At 38.7% G+C, this 19,010-nt stretch overlaps 2 protein-coding genes across 3 annotated transcripts in view; one reads left to right on the forward strand and one right to left on the reverse strand.

Annotated features, from left to right (window-relative positions):
* LOC126252089 (trypsin delta-like) overlaps nt 1-638 on the forward strand; it is a 534,570-nt gene extending 533,932 nt beyond the window's left edge. For both annotated transcript variants that reach the window (XM_049952948.1, XM_049952947.1), the window contains exon 2: nt 58-638. In XM_049952948.1, coding sequence (XP_049808905.1) covers nt 58-420 — 363 coding nt within the window. In that variant the 3' untranslated portion in view covers nt 421-638. The remainder of the gene's footprint in view (nt 1-57) is intronic.
* Nucleotides 1-19,010, reverse strand: part of LOC126252088 (trypsin delta-like) — a 70,971-nt gene that overhangs the window by 42,092 nt on the left and 9,869 nt on the right. The gene's annotated exons all lie outside the window — the stretch shown is intronic.

Here is a 19,010-nt window from a genome sequence, read left to right on the forward strand (position 1 = left end):
ACTTTCCCCTACTGTTTTCAAGGGCGCCAAGTGACGAGTTTGTACTGTGCTTTGCAGGCGGTGAGCCTCGGCTCGACGGAGCCATCTGAAGGCACAGCGGTGACCATCACGGGCTGGGGCGCCCTGTCCTCCGGAGGCTCCTCCCCCATACAGCTGCAAGCGGTCACCACGTCCATCGTGGCCCGTGCCTCCTGCAACATAGCCTACGGTGGCGAGATCACTCAGCGCATGATCTGCGCAGGAGAAGACGAGGGCGGCAAGGACTCGTGCCAGGGCGACAGCGGCGGACCACTGGTGGAAGGATCCACCCAGTACGGTATCGTCTCCTGGGGAAGAGGATGCGCTCAGGCCGGCTACCCTGGCGTCTACTCTAATGTGGCCAACTTGCGTTCCTGGATAACACAAGTCACCGGCGTGTAACAAGCCATCCAGCCGTAAATGAATGAATTATTCTTAACTGTACCATAAGACCATCACAATAAAACTTTTTTTCTGTTACATAATGTATAAATTTTATCAACTCATTCTTAAGCGAAATACTATGTCCTCAAAACTACATTGATTAATTCTCCTGTATTATGAATTCGATATCAACAGTAATGAAGAAGGATATACTCAATAAAATATAATGAATGATATGTTTCTGAAAGTATATAGGTATATCGCTAGTCTCGCACATTCTACACAGAAAAATAACAGCCGCTTAGTTGTCGCTTCCCACTATGATTTCAGAAATTTACATGGGATGTTATCCACCCGTTCTGCCTTATTTGATCTCAAGTCTCCCAAACCTCATTTAAATTCTGTTTCTAATAATGGATACCCAGTTTCATCCCTGTCGACTCCTATTTCTTCTTCTATCACGTCGTCAGGCAAGTCCTCCCCTCATACAAGCCTTCAATAAACTCTTTCCACCTAGCCGGTCTCTCCCGTGCATTTCATAGTAGAATTCCTATAACATTCTTAAGGTTACCACCCTTGGTGTTGTTCTCACCTAAACTTGTGTTTACTTTTCTTTATGCCGCGTCAGCCCTTCCAAGAGTCCATTTTCTTCAATTTCTTCACCTTTATTCTTGTAGCAGTTTCGCCTGAACTTCCACGTGCTATGCACTTTTCTCATTCGAATGTGACTTATATTTCTATATTCCGAAATGTCCCTGAAAATATTCTTCTTTCATCGATGAAGTGAAATATCTATTCTGATACCCAATGTTTCTTCGCAGCTGCCTTCCTGGTACCTCTGTTATACTTTCCAAATTCTGTCATTTCCCTGTTTTAGAGTTGTCCATTCCTCTTCAGTTGAATTACCTACTGAGCTATTCATTTATCACAGTATTTACAACGTCAGAGAAATTCAATGTACCTCCCTTAAATCCTTAGGACTTCCCTATCCCACATTCTTGTGCACTGGCTCTTCCTGACTAGTCTCCTAAACCTCATCCTACTCATCATCATTATCAAATTCCGACCTGATTCTGCATCTATTCCTGTGTTCACCTTATAATCCGTTCTCTGAGTTCGGAACCTCTGCCTGACCATGATGTAATCTACCTGGAATTGAGTCGTACCTCTTTGCCTTCTGGAAGTACACCTCTCCTTTTCGTGATTCTTGAACTTAGTAATACCTATTACTAACTGCAACTTATTGCAGAACTCAGTTGGTCTTTATCCTTACTTATTCCTACTACCAAGCCCATATTTCTCCTTTCTTCTAATCCTTCCCCTGTACCAGCATTCCAGACCCCCATGAGTAATAGATTTCCCTCTCCCTTTGTATATGAATTACCCGATCAGTATCCTGTTATACTTTCCTGCCTTGATTGAGCACTATATTTTCCCCTTTTAAGTACTGTAGCTTCCCTATGACGTTCAAACTTCCGACACCCCATGAGCCGACTCTCAAAACGTTACACTTTATTGGTTGAATCCTTATCTCCTTTTCACCTCCCTTTGGTTGTGCCCTCCCATAGATCTGAGAAGGCGAGTAGTCGGGTGTCCTTTGTCAACGGAGAGATCATCCTTTACAGGGCACACGTCCTGTGATACCGCTATGTGTCGTTATTGTAATGGTTACCACTGCCTTCAGCAAGAAAGTGACATGAATCTCTGTCCGCTCCTCCGCCCTCTTTGACAACGCCGTTGGAAGAAAGAAGACGACCTACTATGCTGCAATTCTTTAAGAAAATAGTAACAGCTAAGCAGCGTTGGAGTGAGCTGCGAACAGTGCTAATACTTTCTAGGCATATATGGAGGAAACGAAGAGACAAACGAAGGATGTACTCTAAATTGAATAAGGCAAAAGTTCAACTAGCTGCTGCAATTTCGTTTATTATTATGTAGAAGAGCGATAATGGATATATAATGGAAGTCTGCAACAGAAGGGAATGCATTTAAGATTATAAACTGGTCACTGGTTTTGAAGCTTTTATGACGCTTCTTTTGCTTGACCCATTGCATGCCATCTTACGGATTCGCCATTGGACTACTTTAAGACAGCATTTTTGGACAACTTATTATCAAGATCCACGTGCACTGCATTAACTTCCATACCAATGTGCCTATGTGGATTATGTCCTCACAGTAAACCCCTTTCACTCTCCAGTATGACCAATTGAACATGCTATGTTGAGCGCTTGATCTGAAATTCGTTGTATGAAAAAGAATGACGTTATTATCCAAAGAAAAGAGGTGCTTACGTAGTCCAGAGACCGATTCGGCTAATTTGAACACACACACACAGACACACACACACACACACACACACACACAAATACACTCCATTCACATTATCATTACATTTAGAAACTCTAGTTTTAAATTACCTTCAGTGACTGCAATTAAAAATGCACTTATTCATGGAACTTTCACGTATAAAATCCTTTGTGCTGGACCGAGGCTCAATATTAGGCCTTTGCCTTTTGCGGAAGGAAATAAGGTGCTGGTGGGAGTAAGGCTGTGAGAACGGGTTGTGAGTCGTGCTTGGGTAGCTCAATGGATAGACTTCTTCCCTGCAAAAAGCAAAAGACAACTGTTCGTGTTACAGTCCAGCACAAAGTTCCAATCTGCTGCGAAGTTTCATATCAGTGCCCACTCTGCTACAGAGCGAAATTTGCAGCCTGTAATCACTAATTCCTACTGCTTAACGCCAGCCAAAAAATAAATGCTTCGCTCCCCTATTCCCACAATGCAATTGGTGTGTGGACTAGTTTCCAATGTAACTTACCTGCAGGCACCAAATGTATACTTCACTATACGTTATACAGTCTTAACCCTCACACCTGATTTGAATAACACTGCACAACACAAAGTGGTTCACTGGCCCCCAGTAAAATATTATCACATATCAACAGTTGTAAGCTAATTGGACATTCTTATGTATGTGGGATGTTGTAAATAGCCATATTGTTTTCCATAATGGTTATTTTATTATTGCAAGAATAATTAATACAGGACTTTTACAAAGTGAGCATAGTACTGTATTTAAGTAATGTGTTGTATTTTTTAATGATTAGCTTTCTCAAATTTGAAGGTGTTTACTACAATAGAATGTATTACTTGACTTTATTTAGCTACTGCAACGAGTAACATAGGATTTTTACAAATTTGGTACATGTCACACTGCAGCACCATACTGAATATTAATTTTTATTTGTGTTTTCTTACTGGTATATATATTGGACGCAAGACGCAACTTAAATGTATTGCGTAATATAATGTAATAATACAGCAGTAAATCATATCAAGTGTGCTCACTGCCAGTACAAATAGAGATTGATATTAGTAACAAGTTTGAACATCATTCTAATATACATAGTTCAATACTTTTTATGCTTATTTGGACAAATATACTATGATTATAACTAACTTTGTAAACACTCTATGAAAAAACATCTATAAAATTCAAATAATGAGTAATTACTCATACACACACACATTATATATATATATATATATATCCTATATCCTATATATATATATATATATATATATATATATATATATATATATATATATAGGATTAGTTGAATTGTACAAGATTTTTGGCATGGTGTGCTTACAAAGTTACTTGCCACTATAGTATATTTTCGCACAAATGTATAAGAAAGGATAAATTTCTATTCATTAGAATGATATGAAGTACTGTAATTAGTATTGTCACTATTTCTAATATCTGTGAGCACAATCAGTACAAATTAGTGCTCTGCCTTCAGCACAGATCGCCCTTTTACAATTCTGGCTACACATTTTTTTGTTTTCTTTCTCTTTTAAATGAACACAGAGAACATCTCACTTCGCTGATTAAAGGTTGTGTCTGTCTTGATGCACAAGCCTATTTGCAATACGTATTTCAGAGTTTTCTTCCAATTCCGTTGTCGTGTAGGTATACTGAATGTGGCCTTTGTATGTGGTGCAACTAAGTTCCATTGCAATTCATGAAGATAATTTTTTCATTGCTTCTTTACCTCAGTACCCGATGTGGTAAGCACATCCAGGGCATTTATTCTACTTTGATCCAAAGTGGTGCAGAAATCCTTCGAATGCCATCTTTGAACTCCACATGGAATGGAGTCAGTTTTGTACATTTGATTCAATGTGTCAGTGCCACAAAATGTTTCATTGTATGAAATTATCTTTACAGATTTTCCTGTCGTTTCGTTGATGTCGTCTGTGTTGTGAGTGGTAACACCAACAGTATAACATGTCTTGGGGAGTATGATAGTAGCGTTTGACTGACATCAAACGAAAATTGTGGTTTCTGGACATTTTGATAACATAAAAATGATTGTTTTAGTGTAGGCTTAGTTTTCCTTACAGTCCCCAACACTGTCAAAGCGAAGTTTTCAGCCATTTTCTGATAATGATGAACTGACGAAAAACAAGTCTCAACTACCAGGCTTCCATTAGTGCATGAATGGGTTCAGTTAACTTTGTCACCTAATAACATGGGTAGCTTCACTTTTCTGTTTAACAACCATGCTAGCAAGTGGAAAAGCGTTTAGCATATCATATATCTTGGAAGAATTTAACATCCATGAACCGGTTTTCGAATCTTTTCAGGTTCAACTTCAAATGGAACCTGAAAAGGTTCGAAATCCGGTTCATGGAATAAAACATAAGCATTCAAAAAGTGACTGGTTTGCAGTTTTCTATAACTTATTTACATTCTATGTACAGTCACGGTTGTAAAATATCCAAAGTGGATAAGCATAATCAAAATCTTAGTTCAAAATTTGTCCAGATTTCAAGACCTATATTCTGAAAAGGCAGCAGTTAAGGAAATATATCGGCTGCTTATATACTGCACAGTATTCAAAAGGTGTATTTAGGGAATCGTATTTATCAATAAATTTTGGGCGGTTGTCCTAAACTGTCAAAAATCGGTCTTCATGTTTACTATTCAATTGGGTTGCTTTATCATCAAATCTTAGACAACTAATAAAACCTGAAATCGCCTTTGTGGTGTGCTAAAGAGGCCATTACAAAATTCAGGTGACAAGACTTTTTCTGAGTTTGTCTGAGCCACCTTGTTTACTCTGCATATACACAAGAGACCAATGACAATCTTATTTCTACGAACTTGTAGTAATATGGTATTCAGTGAGTTCCTAGTTGATGAAAATTTGTCAATAATTTTTTCGCCTGTGTAAGTGACAATCTGATCTAGCATATCATCTGTCACTTGTAATTGCCATGCTTCAGCTGGACTAGAGGTAGAGCTTGCTTGTCATTTTCGTCCTGGGAGGTGAGAAACTAATTTTGTGGAATTAGGTATTCTCTTATTAGAAAGTATAGTTGAAGACCACTTATAGTCATTCTCTCCTAGAAGAAAATTTCAGTTGGAAGAACCACTATGGTTATCATCTTCGTCATCCCCATCTTCTTCCGTACCTGATGGTTCCTAATTTCGACAAAACCATAACCTTCATCAGGATTTGGGACTTCAAATGACTCGTAACAGCAAAACGTTATAAATATATGAAACTACCTGGCAGGTTAAAACTGTGTACCACACCGAGAGTCGAAGTCGGGACCGTTGTCTTTTGCAGATAATTCCGCTACCAACTGAGCTGCCCAAGCACGACTTACGACCCGTTCTCACAGCTTCAATTCTGCCACTACCTAGCTTTCTACCTTGCAAACTTCACTGGAGCTCTTCTCCGAACCTGGCCTAACTACCACTCCTGGGAGCAACGGTATTGTAAAGACATGGCTTAGCCATAGTCTGAAGGACGTCTCCAGCTTGAGATTTTCATTCTGCAGCGGAGTGTGCGCTGATAGAAAACTTCCAGGCAGGTTAAAATTTTGTGCCACAGAAAGGCAACAGTTCCGAGATCGAGTCTCGGTCCGGCACACAGTTTTAATCTAACAAGAAGTTTCATATTAGGGCACACTCCGCTACAGAGTACAAATGTCATCCTGGATTATAAATATATCTTCATCTGTTCTGAGTCGTTTACTCACTATAGCTCAAAAATGAAATTTATAGGGCTACATTGATAGAAAAACATGATAAATTACATACAATATATATTTCTGTATTGCATAGTGACCGAATTATAAATTAACCAATCTGCACAAATCAGCAATATGGCCTTCACACTGGGCTACCACACTACACTATATTTTAAGCGAAAAAGTGTAATTTACAAAAGAGTTTTTGACACAAATTGGAAATAAATAGCACGTAGTCTAATACATATCTCTAATGCACAAACTGTGTTTTTGTTTTAGTGGTGTATTATTTATAAAATTATACATTGTCAATCAGCATAAATAAGCTACACAGAGCTCACACCATCAAGACCCAACAGGCGTTCAACAATATTTTATCTCGACATCGCCGATTCAGCAATCCAAATGTTTGGGTTAACATCGCTTTCATGTTGACACTGTTCAGAAAGAAATGAATACTAAGTTTCCATAAATTGTACCACTGTACTTTTTGAAATACACAATAAAAATAGATTGGGTTTCCTAAGACGCCACTGTGAGGTGTGATTGAGGGTTAATGGCATAAAGCTCTGCAGTATTAGGGGGGAGTAGAGAGAACCAAGCACAATATCCAAGCCAAGATTACTTGTTTGAGGTGACTCCAGGTTTATTGGTCTGAGGAGCCCTTCTTCTGAAAGACATGTATTCAAAAGCAGAACAAGATCCCATTTTGACTTATCTCAATGTCTCAACGATAAACAAAATGAAAAAAGTGTCATAATTTGATAATAGACAACTTCAGGTTACATGTTTTATTTAATTTTTGGCACACACAGACAAAAATTTTAATTATCACTTCGAAAATCTCAACGGGCTGTGCAACGACCTCGTATACATTACGTGGTTATGCCCCTCTCCACTGGACTACCCTTCCCATCCCAATGCATTCCCATCACCAACTAATCACAGCATTGTCCTAAAATGATAGCACCAGATATTCCTTATTTCTGTGAAGGTCAAAGATATTTGAGCCTCAATCATGTGCGCACGAAAACACATACAATCACACACACCCACACACACACACGCAGAGAGAGAGAGAGAGAGAGAGAGAGAGAGGGTTTTACATTATCGAATTTTTAATTTTTTCTTTTGCGGCATATTCAAAGCACTCATCCAAAAACTACGTTAAGTGTGTGACTTGCAGTATTTAAAAGTAATTTTAGTATGCTTAAAAGTATCTGAATGCTCTGTAGTATTGTTTCACCATATTAATGGAATTTATCAGAAAACAAGCAGCATCTGCATATCTGTAAAGTTCGATTTCCATATCATAGATGATGGAAAGCATAACCGAGCTTCAAATTAATTATCTCCCACACCTATGTTGCTCTACGATGTCTGTCATATGTCACAAGACAGACAGAAAACGCCTGGAAAACATAAATCGCTAACTAAGCATTTTTTTTTTTTTTTTGTTCAGTAAACCTCTCGCCCTGTGAGGTTCAATCTGCGTAACTTCACGTGCATATCACTTTGTGAATCACACATGGGGCACAACTGCTGATTTATCTTACAGACTTACGTGCTTTCGCCAATGACAGTTACCAAAGTAAAAAATGTTATTCTCACATTTTGAGTCGACTCGAAATACGATATTACTCTCAGCCTTATACAATTTTATAGGAACCACATACTAGGGTATTTACTTTACCTCCCAGCAAAAACCACTTATCAAACTCCGTTGGCACACAATCGAAACTACACGACTATTCGATGGAATATCATACTCAACAGTAGTATACTCATTTGTATAGGTACTACCTTTCATGTATACCCTTTTGCTTTAGCCTTCATGATGTACATCTAAAAGAAATATAATATTACGATAGCAATCACTTCAAGTCAAGTCTCACGACGTGCAGATATTTGCCGCACGTCTGCACTATTGCGTGGATTACACTGGACGCACACAGTTGGGGTGTACACAATCCATTCCGAACAAGGGGGTACAGGTTGGCGACAGAAAGGGCATCCGGTCACCCCTTAAAAATTAATGCGCCAAATCCAGTTGACCTTAACAGCAGACCCCACAGGTCGGGATTAAAGCCTGGAATGAGAGATATCATGAGATGTGCTGCTTTGGAGAAATGGAGTGAATAAACAATATATATAAAAAGCAATATTAAAAAAATGTAACTCATAATCTGTCCATATAGCATCTTTGATATGGACACTTTTTTCCAAAAACATAAAATTAGCTCACACACCTAAGGTATGGATATCATTGCTTATTACTCTGCCTGTGCATGTTAAAAAGTTTTGTCAATTGTGTAGATAGATCATTTCCAATAATATGTCTAAAAATTGTTGTTGAAGTTTGTTAGTTAATTGCATTATACATTAAACTGTCATCGAGAAAATGGTGGCCTTTGTGCACCGTTTGTACATTATGGGATAGCACTACTATCTCGTATTCGCTGGTCGATAATTTCTTGTTGAGAGTTCACACTCGAGACCCTTTGCGCAGCTGTATAAAAGATTAGAAGCAATGATGAATACCAATTTAACTGCCTATCACTAAAACAGGACATCTTAAAATCCAAAACATGAAGGAATTTAAATTTTCCTGTCATGCCCTCACCAATATTGTAAAAAGGTTAATGAACTAAGTGGGTACAATATGATTTGCTGACATCTCAAAGTAGAACGTTTTCAGGTAGGTATATATAACCTAATAATAATAATAATAATATGTAAACACATATGTAAATCCCATTTCTTTCAACTGGAGAAATGGGAATGAGACATGGTAAAAATCCTGTTAGATTACATGGCAGACAGCGAGCATGAAATATATTGAAGATGGCTCCAGGCCCAACGAGGCGTACTGTAAGGAATGGAAATACTGTGCAGTCCGCATTTGAATTATTTATGAAGCCCAGGATTTTCGAGTATATTTCGAAGTGGACCAACAAAGCACGTAACATTACTTTCGGTAAAAAATTGACAGATGTTGATAGAGAAGAATTTGCATTCTTTCTTGGCCTGCTTATTCTTGTGTGAGTGTACAAAGGTCCCAATGAGGGCATAGTGAATTTATGGAACGAAGAGCATGGCCGATCGATTTTCAATAGTTCTACGGCTAGGAGCTGGTTCACAGAAACATCACGCTGTATTCGGGTTGATGATGTTGATGATGCTCAACACTGGCGACAGTATCGTTGCCCTGGCATCCCAAGGGATTTATTTGAACCATGGGTAAGCACATGATGCGTACAAACCACACGACAATATTACAGTTAATGAACAACTGGTGACTTTTATGGGTTGGTGCCCATTTCGCCAGTACATCCCCTCGAATCCTGGAAAGTATGGTATAAAGATATGGGCTTCATGTGACAGCACAAACTACTATGTCACATACCTCCAGGTGTACACAGGGAAGGGCGAAGGTCAGCCTACAGATATAAATCAGGGAAAAAGGTAGTGTAAAAGTTGACAGAATATTTATCCTTGAGTTAAAGACATATCGCAACAGATAACTTCTTTACAAGCTTCGAGTCGGCAAAGGAACTTCAGCGTAAGCAAATGACTCTACCAGGAAAACTCAGATAAAGTCGTCGAGAGCTACCTGCAGAATTTATCGAAGTAAGGCAAAGAAATGGAGCTTCATGTCTCTTCGGATTCCAGTAATCAGTTCAATAGTCTCCTATTGCCCAAATAAGGGTAAGATAGTGAGGCTTCTGAATACTATGCATTTCAGAGACGAGACACGTAAGTTTAAAGTAGCAAACACTCTTATAATCGTAGACTATAATGCAACTAAATTAGATGAAGACAAATGGCTCTGAGCACTATGCGACTCAACTTCTGAGGTCAACAGTCCCCTAGAACTTAGAACTACTTAAACCTAACTAACCTAAGGACATCACACACATCCATGCCCGAGGCACGATTCGAACCTGCGACTGTAGCGGTCTCACGGTTCTAGACAGCAGCGCCCAGAACCGCACGGCCACTCAGGCCGGTTAGATGTAGACACAATGGACTAATTAGCTAGGAAGTACACCATAAAACGTATGACAAGAAAATGGCCCATGGATATTTCTTACATTATTTTGGATACTAGTGCTCTAAACGCTTTCATAATTTGCCCCGACTTAATTCCTGACTGGAATAAAAGACCAACTAAACAAGGAGAGAATTTCTTCTGGAACTCGGAACAAGTCAAGGTCAGAAAAAAATGGAATCGCTCAGCAAATCGCCTCCTCCTCGTTCTCCTCCTTCAGTTGAAGTGAGTAGGGCAGGCAAAACGGTGATCCCTATGCGAACGTTCAGTGCATACAAAACATTCACAAAGTTGCAGACGATTCTTTTCCTTTGTCTGTAAACATCATTCAGAGGATCTTCGTTTTAAATGTGAAGATTTGATTTGTTTTTACTATATAATCAAGGATTAAGACAAGATCTTGAAGTGCTCAAGTACATACTATACCTGGTTTCAATCAGTAATGTATGGTTTCATGTCAGTTCAGTAAACTATATAAAATACGTCCGATATATCCCGTGTTTATTACTGGGGGTCATATTGACTGCAGCGGTACTCAGTGTAACAAAATAATTCCAGTAGTAGGAGGATTAAAAGAACAGTTTGTTGTACAGAGCTAGATCGTTTCTCATGAATTTATGAAATGTATCCATATCTGAGAAAGATGTGCAGATCAATAAAGAGCTGAACTCTGGGTTAAAAGTTGCTGTTTCACAGCCAAATACTAGAGTTTGATCGGGATGAGATGTTTCATTATCATAGTCAATTACTATCACAGCGCGGCTTTGCTTTCACTTTACAACATTTGATTTACTATCACAGCTCAGGCTTACAATCAGAAACAGAGTACTTCAGGTCCTATTTTTATTACTTAGATAACTTTCACCATTAACTAGTTGTGATGTAGTGATGGAACAGTTATCATAGATCAGCTGTGTTCTGATCTCAACATGTGCCGTCCACTAAATCATTCAACAGAATTAGTGAGAAAGTGAGGATACTTGTCTTGCCAGTTCCGAATTCTAAGATCACTGTTGCCATTGGTACTAGGTCCCACAATGCCAAGCTATTAACGCAAAAATCTTTAATCGTAGGAAATGGAGACGTGGAATCGCTATTCATAATTGTAGAAAGTTTAATCGATATTACATTCTTCATATTTATTTTTGTACCAGACAGAGCCGCAAAATTAGACATCTTCAGTGGTAAATACCATGTCTGTATTGATAGAATGTATATTATGTAGATTTACTGAAAAGGAAACCCAGACACAGCAAGTAGCCTCAAGGCGTAGAGGTCAAGGTCTCTTAAAAAATTGTGGCTATATGTCAGCAGTCTCCTTGCATTAAAATCAACTCTAGTAAAGATCATATTAGTTATAAGCTGTCAGAACACAAGTATCTTAATTTGAAGTAAGAAGCTGATCTAGTTAATTTGTAATTAAAGTATGTAGTTCTGTTGCAGAGAAAACAGGACATCACAAACGGTTATGAATACCCAATGGTGGTAATTAGACGAACAACCTATTGTCATACATTTTCCTCCAACCTGTAGCCTGAGTGATTATTCTAGAAGATGACTGAGCCATCATCATACTGAAGTCCGCTATTAGTTGTGCAGGTCGTATCTGCAGTGGAATCTCACAAATATACTTGATTTACATATGCAGGTAGAGGTTATGAACTTCGTGTTTTCCATATGGTTTGTCAGTTCAAGTATTAATATGGGTCTTGACTCTGTTCTTGGATGTGAACTGTTACATACGGTAACCCTGTAGAGTGATGATGTACCCATCAAAACACCTGTATGGGAGTAGTACCTTTTTTTAATAAAATAGCACAGATTTTTTAGAGGCAGGAGTTATTGCAAACCTCCGAAAATATAAGTATAGCATGGATAAAACCAAATTTGTTGGAATCGTGAGTTCACATACAGAAATAGTGCCAGATATTGACAATATCAGTGCAATGAAATGAAGAAACACAATATTCTTTGGAATAGCCTAGTTCTTTGGCATTTTTAGCTAGTAAATTATTAAACCCATATGCACGCTAAATTTCATTGACAAAAATTATGCAACTATTTTTGTCGAAAGATTGTCAAACAAGCCTTAATGGATTCTTAACTACTGCTACGTCCTGACATATCTGAGGACACTTATGTAGAAAGAGATGCTTCTTGCTTGGTTTGCGAGTCAGTGGAGACGAGGAAAAACATAACATTCAAGTCATAGGACTGGCTAGCTGTATTGTCTTTAGTGTGAAAGGTCACATTTCACCAACGAGTTGGGACCTGCAACCACTGAATGGAGTTTAAAAATGCCACAATTACATTTATGGTTATCATGCCAAAGTATAACATTATACTTTAAGTTGTCTTTTAATCTGTGTACCCGCCCCCTTCACTACCATGATGGGCTCTAAGTTGTAATAGAGTGATTTTAAAATAATCCATTTTATTTGAGAGATTCATGTGATGGTGAATGCCAGTCCTCACCTTCCCCATGGATGTCCAGTGATTTCAGAATTCTTTCAGCAAACTTCAGCGTACAGAAATATGTTAATAAAGGATAAGACTTATACGAAATATTACATAGATATGTGTAAGAGTATGAACTCTCTCCAGGATGATCGACGTCTCTGTCCATGGATCTCTGGCATGAGGCGAAGTAAACAAATTAATCACACTTCCTGGTACCTCCTTTAGATATCTCAAGTTGTATGGAAAGAAAACTATCACAGCAGTACATATTATTAAAAAAATAACAAATTGTTATATCAAGAATTGGTAATCCTGATGCATTGCTATCAGGTAATGTTCGTAACTTTACCAGTGCGAAGTGGAAGTTACCACTATGAAAACATCAAATTAATATAATTTTAATTTTAGGTTTCATCTGGAGCCAAACTCTGAGGCTAGACTTTTTCAGAAAATTAGCTTGGTTCATTAATACTTATGCTTCCATTCAGCAAACAGTCTCGGCTATGGGCGTTCGGCCTTTTAAACAAATAATCAATAAGTTCTCGCACACATATACCCAACGTATGCCAGTTGAAACAGTGCTTAATTAATCAGAGATAAACCATTTAGTTTGCCTAGTTCCCTGAATTCCAAAGACAGATAGCTCCTCAGAAGAGAGAATTAGACAAACACTGATTACATTAACAGAAAATCATCACCTAGGAAAAATATGCTAACGTGAAAGGTTAACACATACCCTAGAATTCCATATAGTTGATAGTATACTTTTGAGAATACATCTGGAACTATCCATTTTGAAGAAGAGGAACTTTAAATTGCAGATTGGTAATGGGGTACCCATGGTCTAGGAGTAGCGTCTTTGATACATAATCAAAACGTCTTCGGTCTCGCGTTCGATCCCCGCCAGTGCCTAAATTTTGATAAATAATCAGCATTGGCGGCCGAAGACTTCCGGCATAAGAAGTCAGCCTCATTCTGCCAACGGCCTTGTCAAAGAGGGCGGAGGAGCGGATAGAGGTTCAGGGCACTCTCTTGTCCTAGGGGTGGGAAATTGCCCATAAAGGCGAAAGAATCAGCAATGATCAACGACATGAGGATACAGAAGGCAATGGAAATCACTGCATTAAAGACACATAACGTGTATCCACAGGACAAGTGGCCTGTAATTGAAAAAGTGTCATGATGATTTCTCCATTGGCAAAAGATTGCGGAATAGTCCCCCATTCGGATCTGCGGGAGGGGACTGCCAAAGGGGAGGTTACCATAAGAAAAAGATTGAATAATCAACGAAAGGATAACGTTCTACGAGTCGGGGCGTGGAATGTCAGAATCTTGAACGTGGTAGGGAAACTAGAAAATCTGAAAAGGGAAATGCATAGGCTCCATCTAGATATAGTGGGATTCAGCGAAGTGAAGTGGAAGGAAGACAAGGATTTCTGGTCAGATGAGTATTGGGTAATATCAACAGCAGCGGGAAATGGTATAACAGGTGTAGGATTCGTCATGGATAGGAAGGTAGGGCAGAGGGTGTGTTACTGTAAACAGTTCAGTGACCGGGTTGTTCTAATCAGAATCGACAGCAGACCAACACCGACAACGATAGTTGAGGTCACATGCCGACGTCGCAAGCTGAAGATGAACAGATAGAGCAAGTGTATGAGGATATTGAAAGGGTGATGCAGTATGTAAGGGGGGACGGAAATGTAATAGTCATGGGCGACTGGAATGCAGTTGTAGGGGAAGGAGTAGAAGAAAAGGTTACAGCAGAATATGGGCTTGGGCCTTTCTCTGGCACAAAATTTTAATTTGCCTGGAAGTTTTCTATCAGCGCACCCTCCGCTGCAGAATGAAAATCTCAAGCTGCAGACGTCCTTCAGACTATGGCTAAGCCATGTCTTTACAAAACCGTTGCTCCCAGGAGTGGTAGTTAGGAAGGGTTCGGAGAAGTGCTCCAGTGAAGTTTGCAGGGTAGAAAGCTAGGTAGTGGCAGAATTGAAGCTGTGAGAACGGGTCGTAAGTCGTGCTTGAGCAGCTCAGTTGGTAGTCTCATTTTCGTCAAGGAGGAACTGTTAGCAGCGTGCTTAGCACACTAAATGATTTTTATACTGTCGTATAAAAATTATGCAGATAATTTAGACTTGGAATACAACAGGGAATTTAATTTGGGTGTTGACGGCCATGTTGTAGGCACCATTTGTGATAGATAAGGCTACTCTTGTTTCCTTCCTACATGAAAGTGTGTTACTACGGTGCAGGAATGTCTGACATTATCAGCAGTACACGTAAACGCTTTTGCTGCGAGATAACTTTAACACCCTAACATAGAGTCACTATAATGTCAGTCTAACACTGAAAGGGAAGAAACCTCATTTAGTACCTATACAAATGAGTATACTACTGTTGAGTATGATATTCCATCGAATAGTCGTGTAGTTTCGATTGTGTGCCAACGGAGTTTGATAAGTGGTTTTTGGTGGGAGGTAAAGTAAATACCCTAGTATGTGGTTCCTATAAAATTGTATAAGGCTGAGAGTAATATCGTATTTCGAGTCGACTCAAAATGTGAGAATAACATTTTTTACTTTGGTAACTGTCATTGGCGAAAGCACGTAAGTCTGTAAGTTAAATCAGCAGTTGTGCCCCATGTGTGATTCACAAAGTGATATGCACGTGAAATTACGCAGATTGAACCTCACAGGGCGAGAGGTTTACTGAACAAAAAAAAATGCTCAGTTAGCGATTTATGTTTTCCAGGCGTTTTCTGTCTGTCTTTTGACATATGACAGACATCGTAGAGCAACATAGGTGTGGGAGATAATTAATTTGAAGCTCGGTTATGCTTTCCACCATCTATGATATGGAAATCGAACTTTACAGATATGCAGTTGCTGCTTGTTTTTTGATAAATTCCATTAATATGGTGAAACAATACTACAGAGCATTCAGATACTTTTAAGCATACTAAAATTACTTTTAAATACTGCAAGTCACACACTTAACGTAGTTTTTGGATGAGTGCTTTGAATATGCCGCAAAAGAAAAAATTAAAAATTCGATAATGTAAATCCCTCTCTCTCTCTCTCTCTCTCTCTCTCTGCGTGCGTGTGTGTGTGTGTGTGTGTGATTGTATGTGTTTTTGTGCGCACATGATTGAGGCTCAAATATCTTTGACCTTCACAGAAATAAGGAATATCTGGTGCTATCATTTTAGGACAATGCTGTGATTAGTTGGTGATGGGAATGCATTGGGATGGGAAGGGTAGTCCAGTGGAGAGGGGCATAACCACGTAATGTATACGAGGTCGTTGCACAGCCCGTTGAGATTTTCGAAGTGATAATTAAAATTTTTGTCTGTGTGTGCCAAAAATTAAATAAAACCTGTAGCCTGAAGTTGTCTATTATCAAATTATGACACTTTTTTCATTTTGTTTATCGTTGAGACATTGAGATAAGTCAAAATGGGATCTTGTTCTGCTTTTGAATACATGTCTTTCAGAAGAAGGGCTCCTCAGACCGATAAACCTGGAGTCACCTCAAACAAGTAATCTTGGCTTGGATATTGTGCTTGGTTCTCTCTACTCCCCCCTAATACTGCAGAGCTTTATGCCATTAACCCTCAATCACACCTCACAGTGGCGTCTTAGGAAACCCAATCTATTTTTATTGTGTATTTCAAAAAGTACAGTGGTACAATTTATGGAAACTTAGTATTCATTTCTTTCTGAACAGTGTCAACATGAAAGCGATGTTAACCCAAACATTTGGATTGCTGAATCGGCGATGTCGAGTTAAAATATTGTTGAACGCCTGTTGGGTCTTGACGGTGTGAGCTCTGTGTAGCTTATTTATGCTGATTGACAATGTATAATTTTATAAATAATACACCACTAAAACAAAAACACAGTTTGTGCATTAGAGATATGTATTAGACTATGTGCTATTTATTTCCAATTTGTGTCAAAAACTCTTTTGTAAATTACACTTTTTCGCTTAAAATATAGTGTAGTGTGGTAGCCCAGTGTGAAGGCCATATTGCTGATTTGTGCAGATTGGTTAATTTATAATTCGGTCACTATGCAATACAGAAATATATATTGTATGTAATTTATCATGTTTTTCTATCAATGTAGCCCTATAAATTTCATTTTTGAGCTATAGTGAGTAAACGACTCAGAACAGATGAAGATATATTTATAATCCAGGATGACATTTGTACTCTGTAGCGGAGTGTGCCCTAATATGAAACTTCTTGTTAGATTAAAACTGTGTGCCGGACCGAGACTCGATCTCGGAACTGTTGCCTTTCTGTGGCACAAAATTTTAACCTGCCTGGAAGTTTTCTATCAGCGCACACTCCGCTGCAGAATGAAAATCTCAAGCTGGAGACGTCCTTCAGACTATGGCTAAGCCATGTCTTTACAATACCGTTGCTCCCAGGAGTGGTAGTTAGGCCAGGTTCGGAGAAGAGCTCCAGTGAAGTTTGCAAGGTAGAAAGCTAGGTAGTGGCAGAATTGAAGCTGTGAGAACGGGTCGTAAGTCGTGCTTGGGCAGCTCAGTTGGTAGCGGAATTATCTGCAAAAGACAACGGTCCCGACTTCGACTCTCGGTGTGGTACACAGTTTTAACCTGCCAGGTAGTTTCATATATTTATAACGTTTTGCTGTTACGAGTCATTTGAAGTCCCAAATCCTGATGAAGGTTATGGTTTTGTCGAAATTAGGAACCATCAGGTACGGAAGAAGATGGGGATGACGAAGATGATAACCATAGTGGTTCTTCCAACTGAAATTTTCTTCTAGGAGAGAATGACCATAAGTGGTCTTCAACTATACTTTCTAATAAGAGAATACCTAATTCCACAAAATTAGTTTCTCACCTCCCAGGACGAAAATGACAAGCAAGCTCTACCTCTAGTCCAGCTGAAGCATGGCAATTACAAATGACAGATGATATGCTAGATCAGATTGTCACTTACACAGGCGAAAAAATTATTGACAAATTTTCATCAACTAGGAACTCACTGAATACCATATTACTACAAGTTCGTAGAAATAAGATTGTCATTGGTCTCTTGTATATATGCAGAGTAAACAAGGTGGCTCAGACAAACTCAGAAAAAGTCTTGTCACCTGAATTTTGTAATGCCCTCTTTAGCACACCACAAAGGCGATTTCAGGTTTTATTAGTTGTCTAAGATTTGATGATAAAGCAACCCAATTGAATAGTAAACATGAAGACCGATTTTTGACAGTTCAGGACAACCGCCCAAAATTTATTGATAAATACGATTCCCTAAATACACCTTTTGAATACTGTGCAGTATATAAGCAGCCGATATATTTCCTTAACTGCTGCCTTTTCAGAATATAGGTCTTGAAATCTGGACAAATTTTGAACTAAGATTTTGATTATGCTTATCCACTTTGGATATTTTACAACCGTGACTGTACATAGAATGTAAATAAGTTATAGAAAACTGCAAACCAGTCACTTTTTGAATGCTTATGTTTTATTCCATGAACCGGATTTCGAACCTTTTCAGGTTCCATTTGAAGTTGAACCTGAAAGGATTCGAAAACCGGTTCATGGATGTTAAATTCTTCCAAGATGTATGATATGCTAAACGCTTTTCCACTTGCTAGCATGGTTGTTAAACAGAAAAGTGAAGCTACCCATGTTATTAGGTGACAAAGTTAACTGAACCCATTCATGCACTAATGGAAGCCTGGTAGTTGATACTTGTTTTTCGTCAGTTCACCTTTATCAGAAAATGACTGAAAACTTCGCTTTGACAGTGTTGGGGACTGTAAGGAAAACTAAGCCTACACTAAAACAATCATTTTTATGTTATCAAAATGTCCAGAAACCACAATTTTCGTTTGATGTCAGTCAAACGCTACTATCATATTCCCCAAGACATGTTATACTGTTGGTGTTACCACTCACAACACAGACGACATCAACGAAACGACAGGAAAATCTGTAAAGATAATTTCATACAATGAAACATTTTGTGGCACTGACACATTGAATCAAATGTACAAAA

The sequence above is a fragment of the Schistocerca nitens genome, chromosome 4 (assembly GCF_023898315.1).
Source record: "Schistocerca nitens isolate TAMUIC-IGC-003100 chromosome 4, iqSchNite1.1, whole genome shotgun sequence".
Classification (NCBI taxonomy): domain Eukaryota; kingdom Metazoa; phylum Arthropoda; class Insecta; order Orthoptera; family Acrididae; genus Schistocerca; species Schistocerca nitens.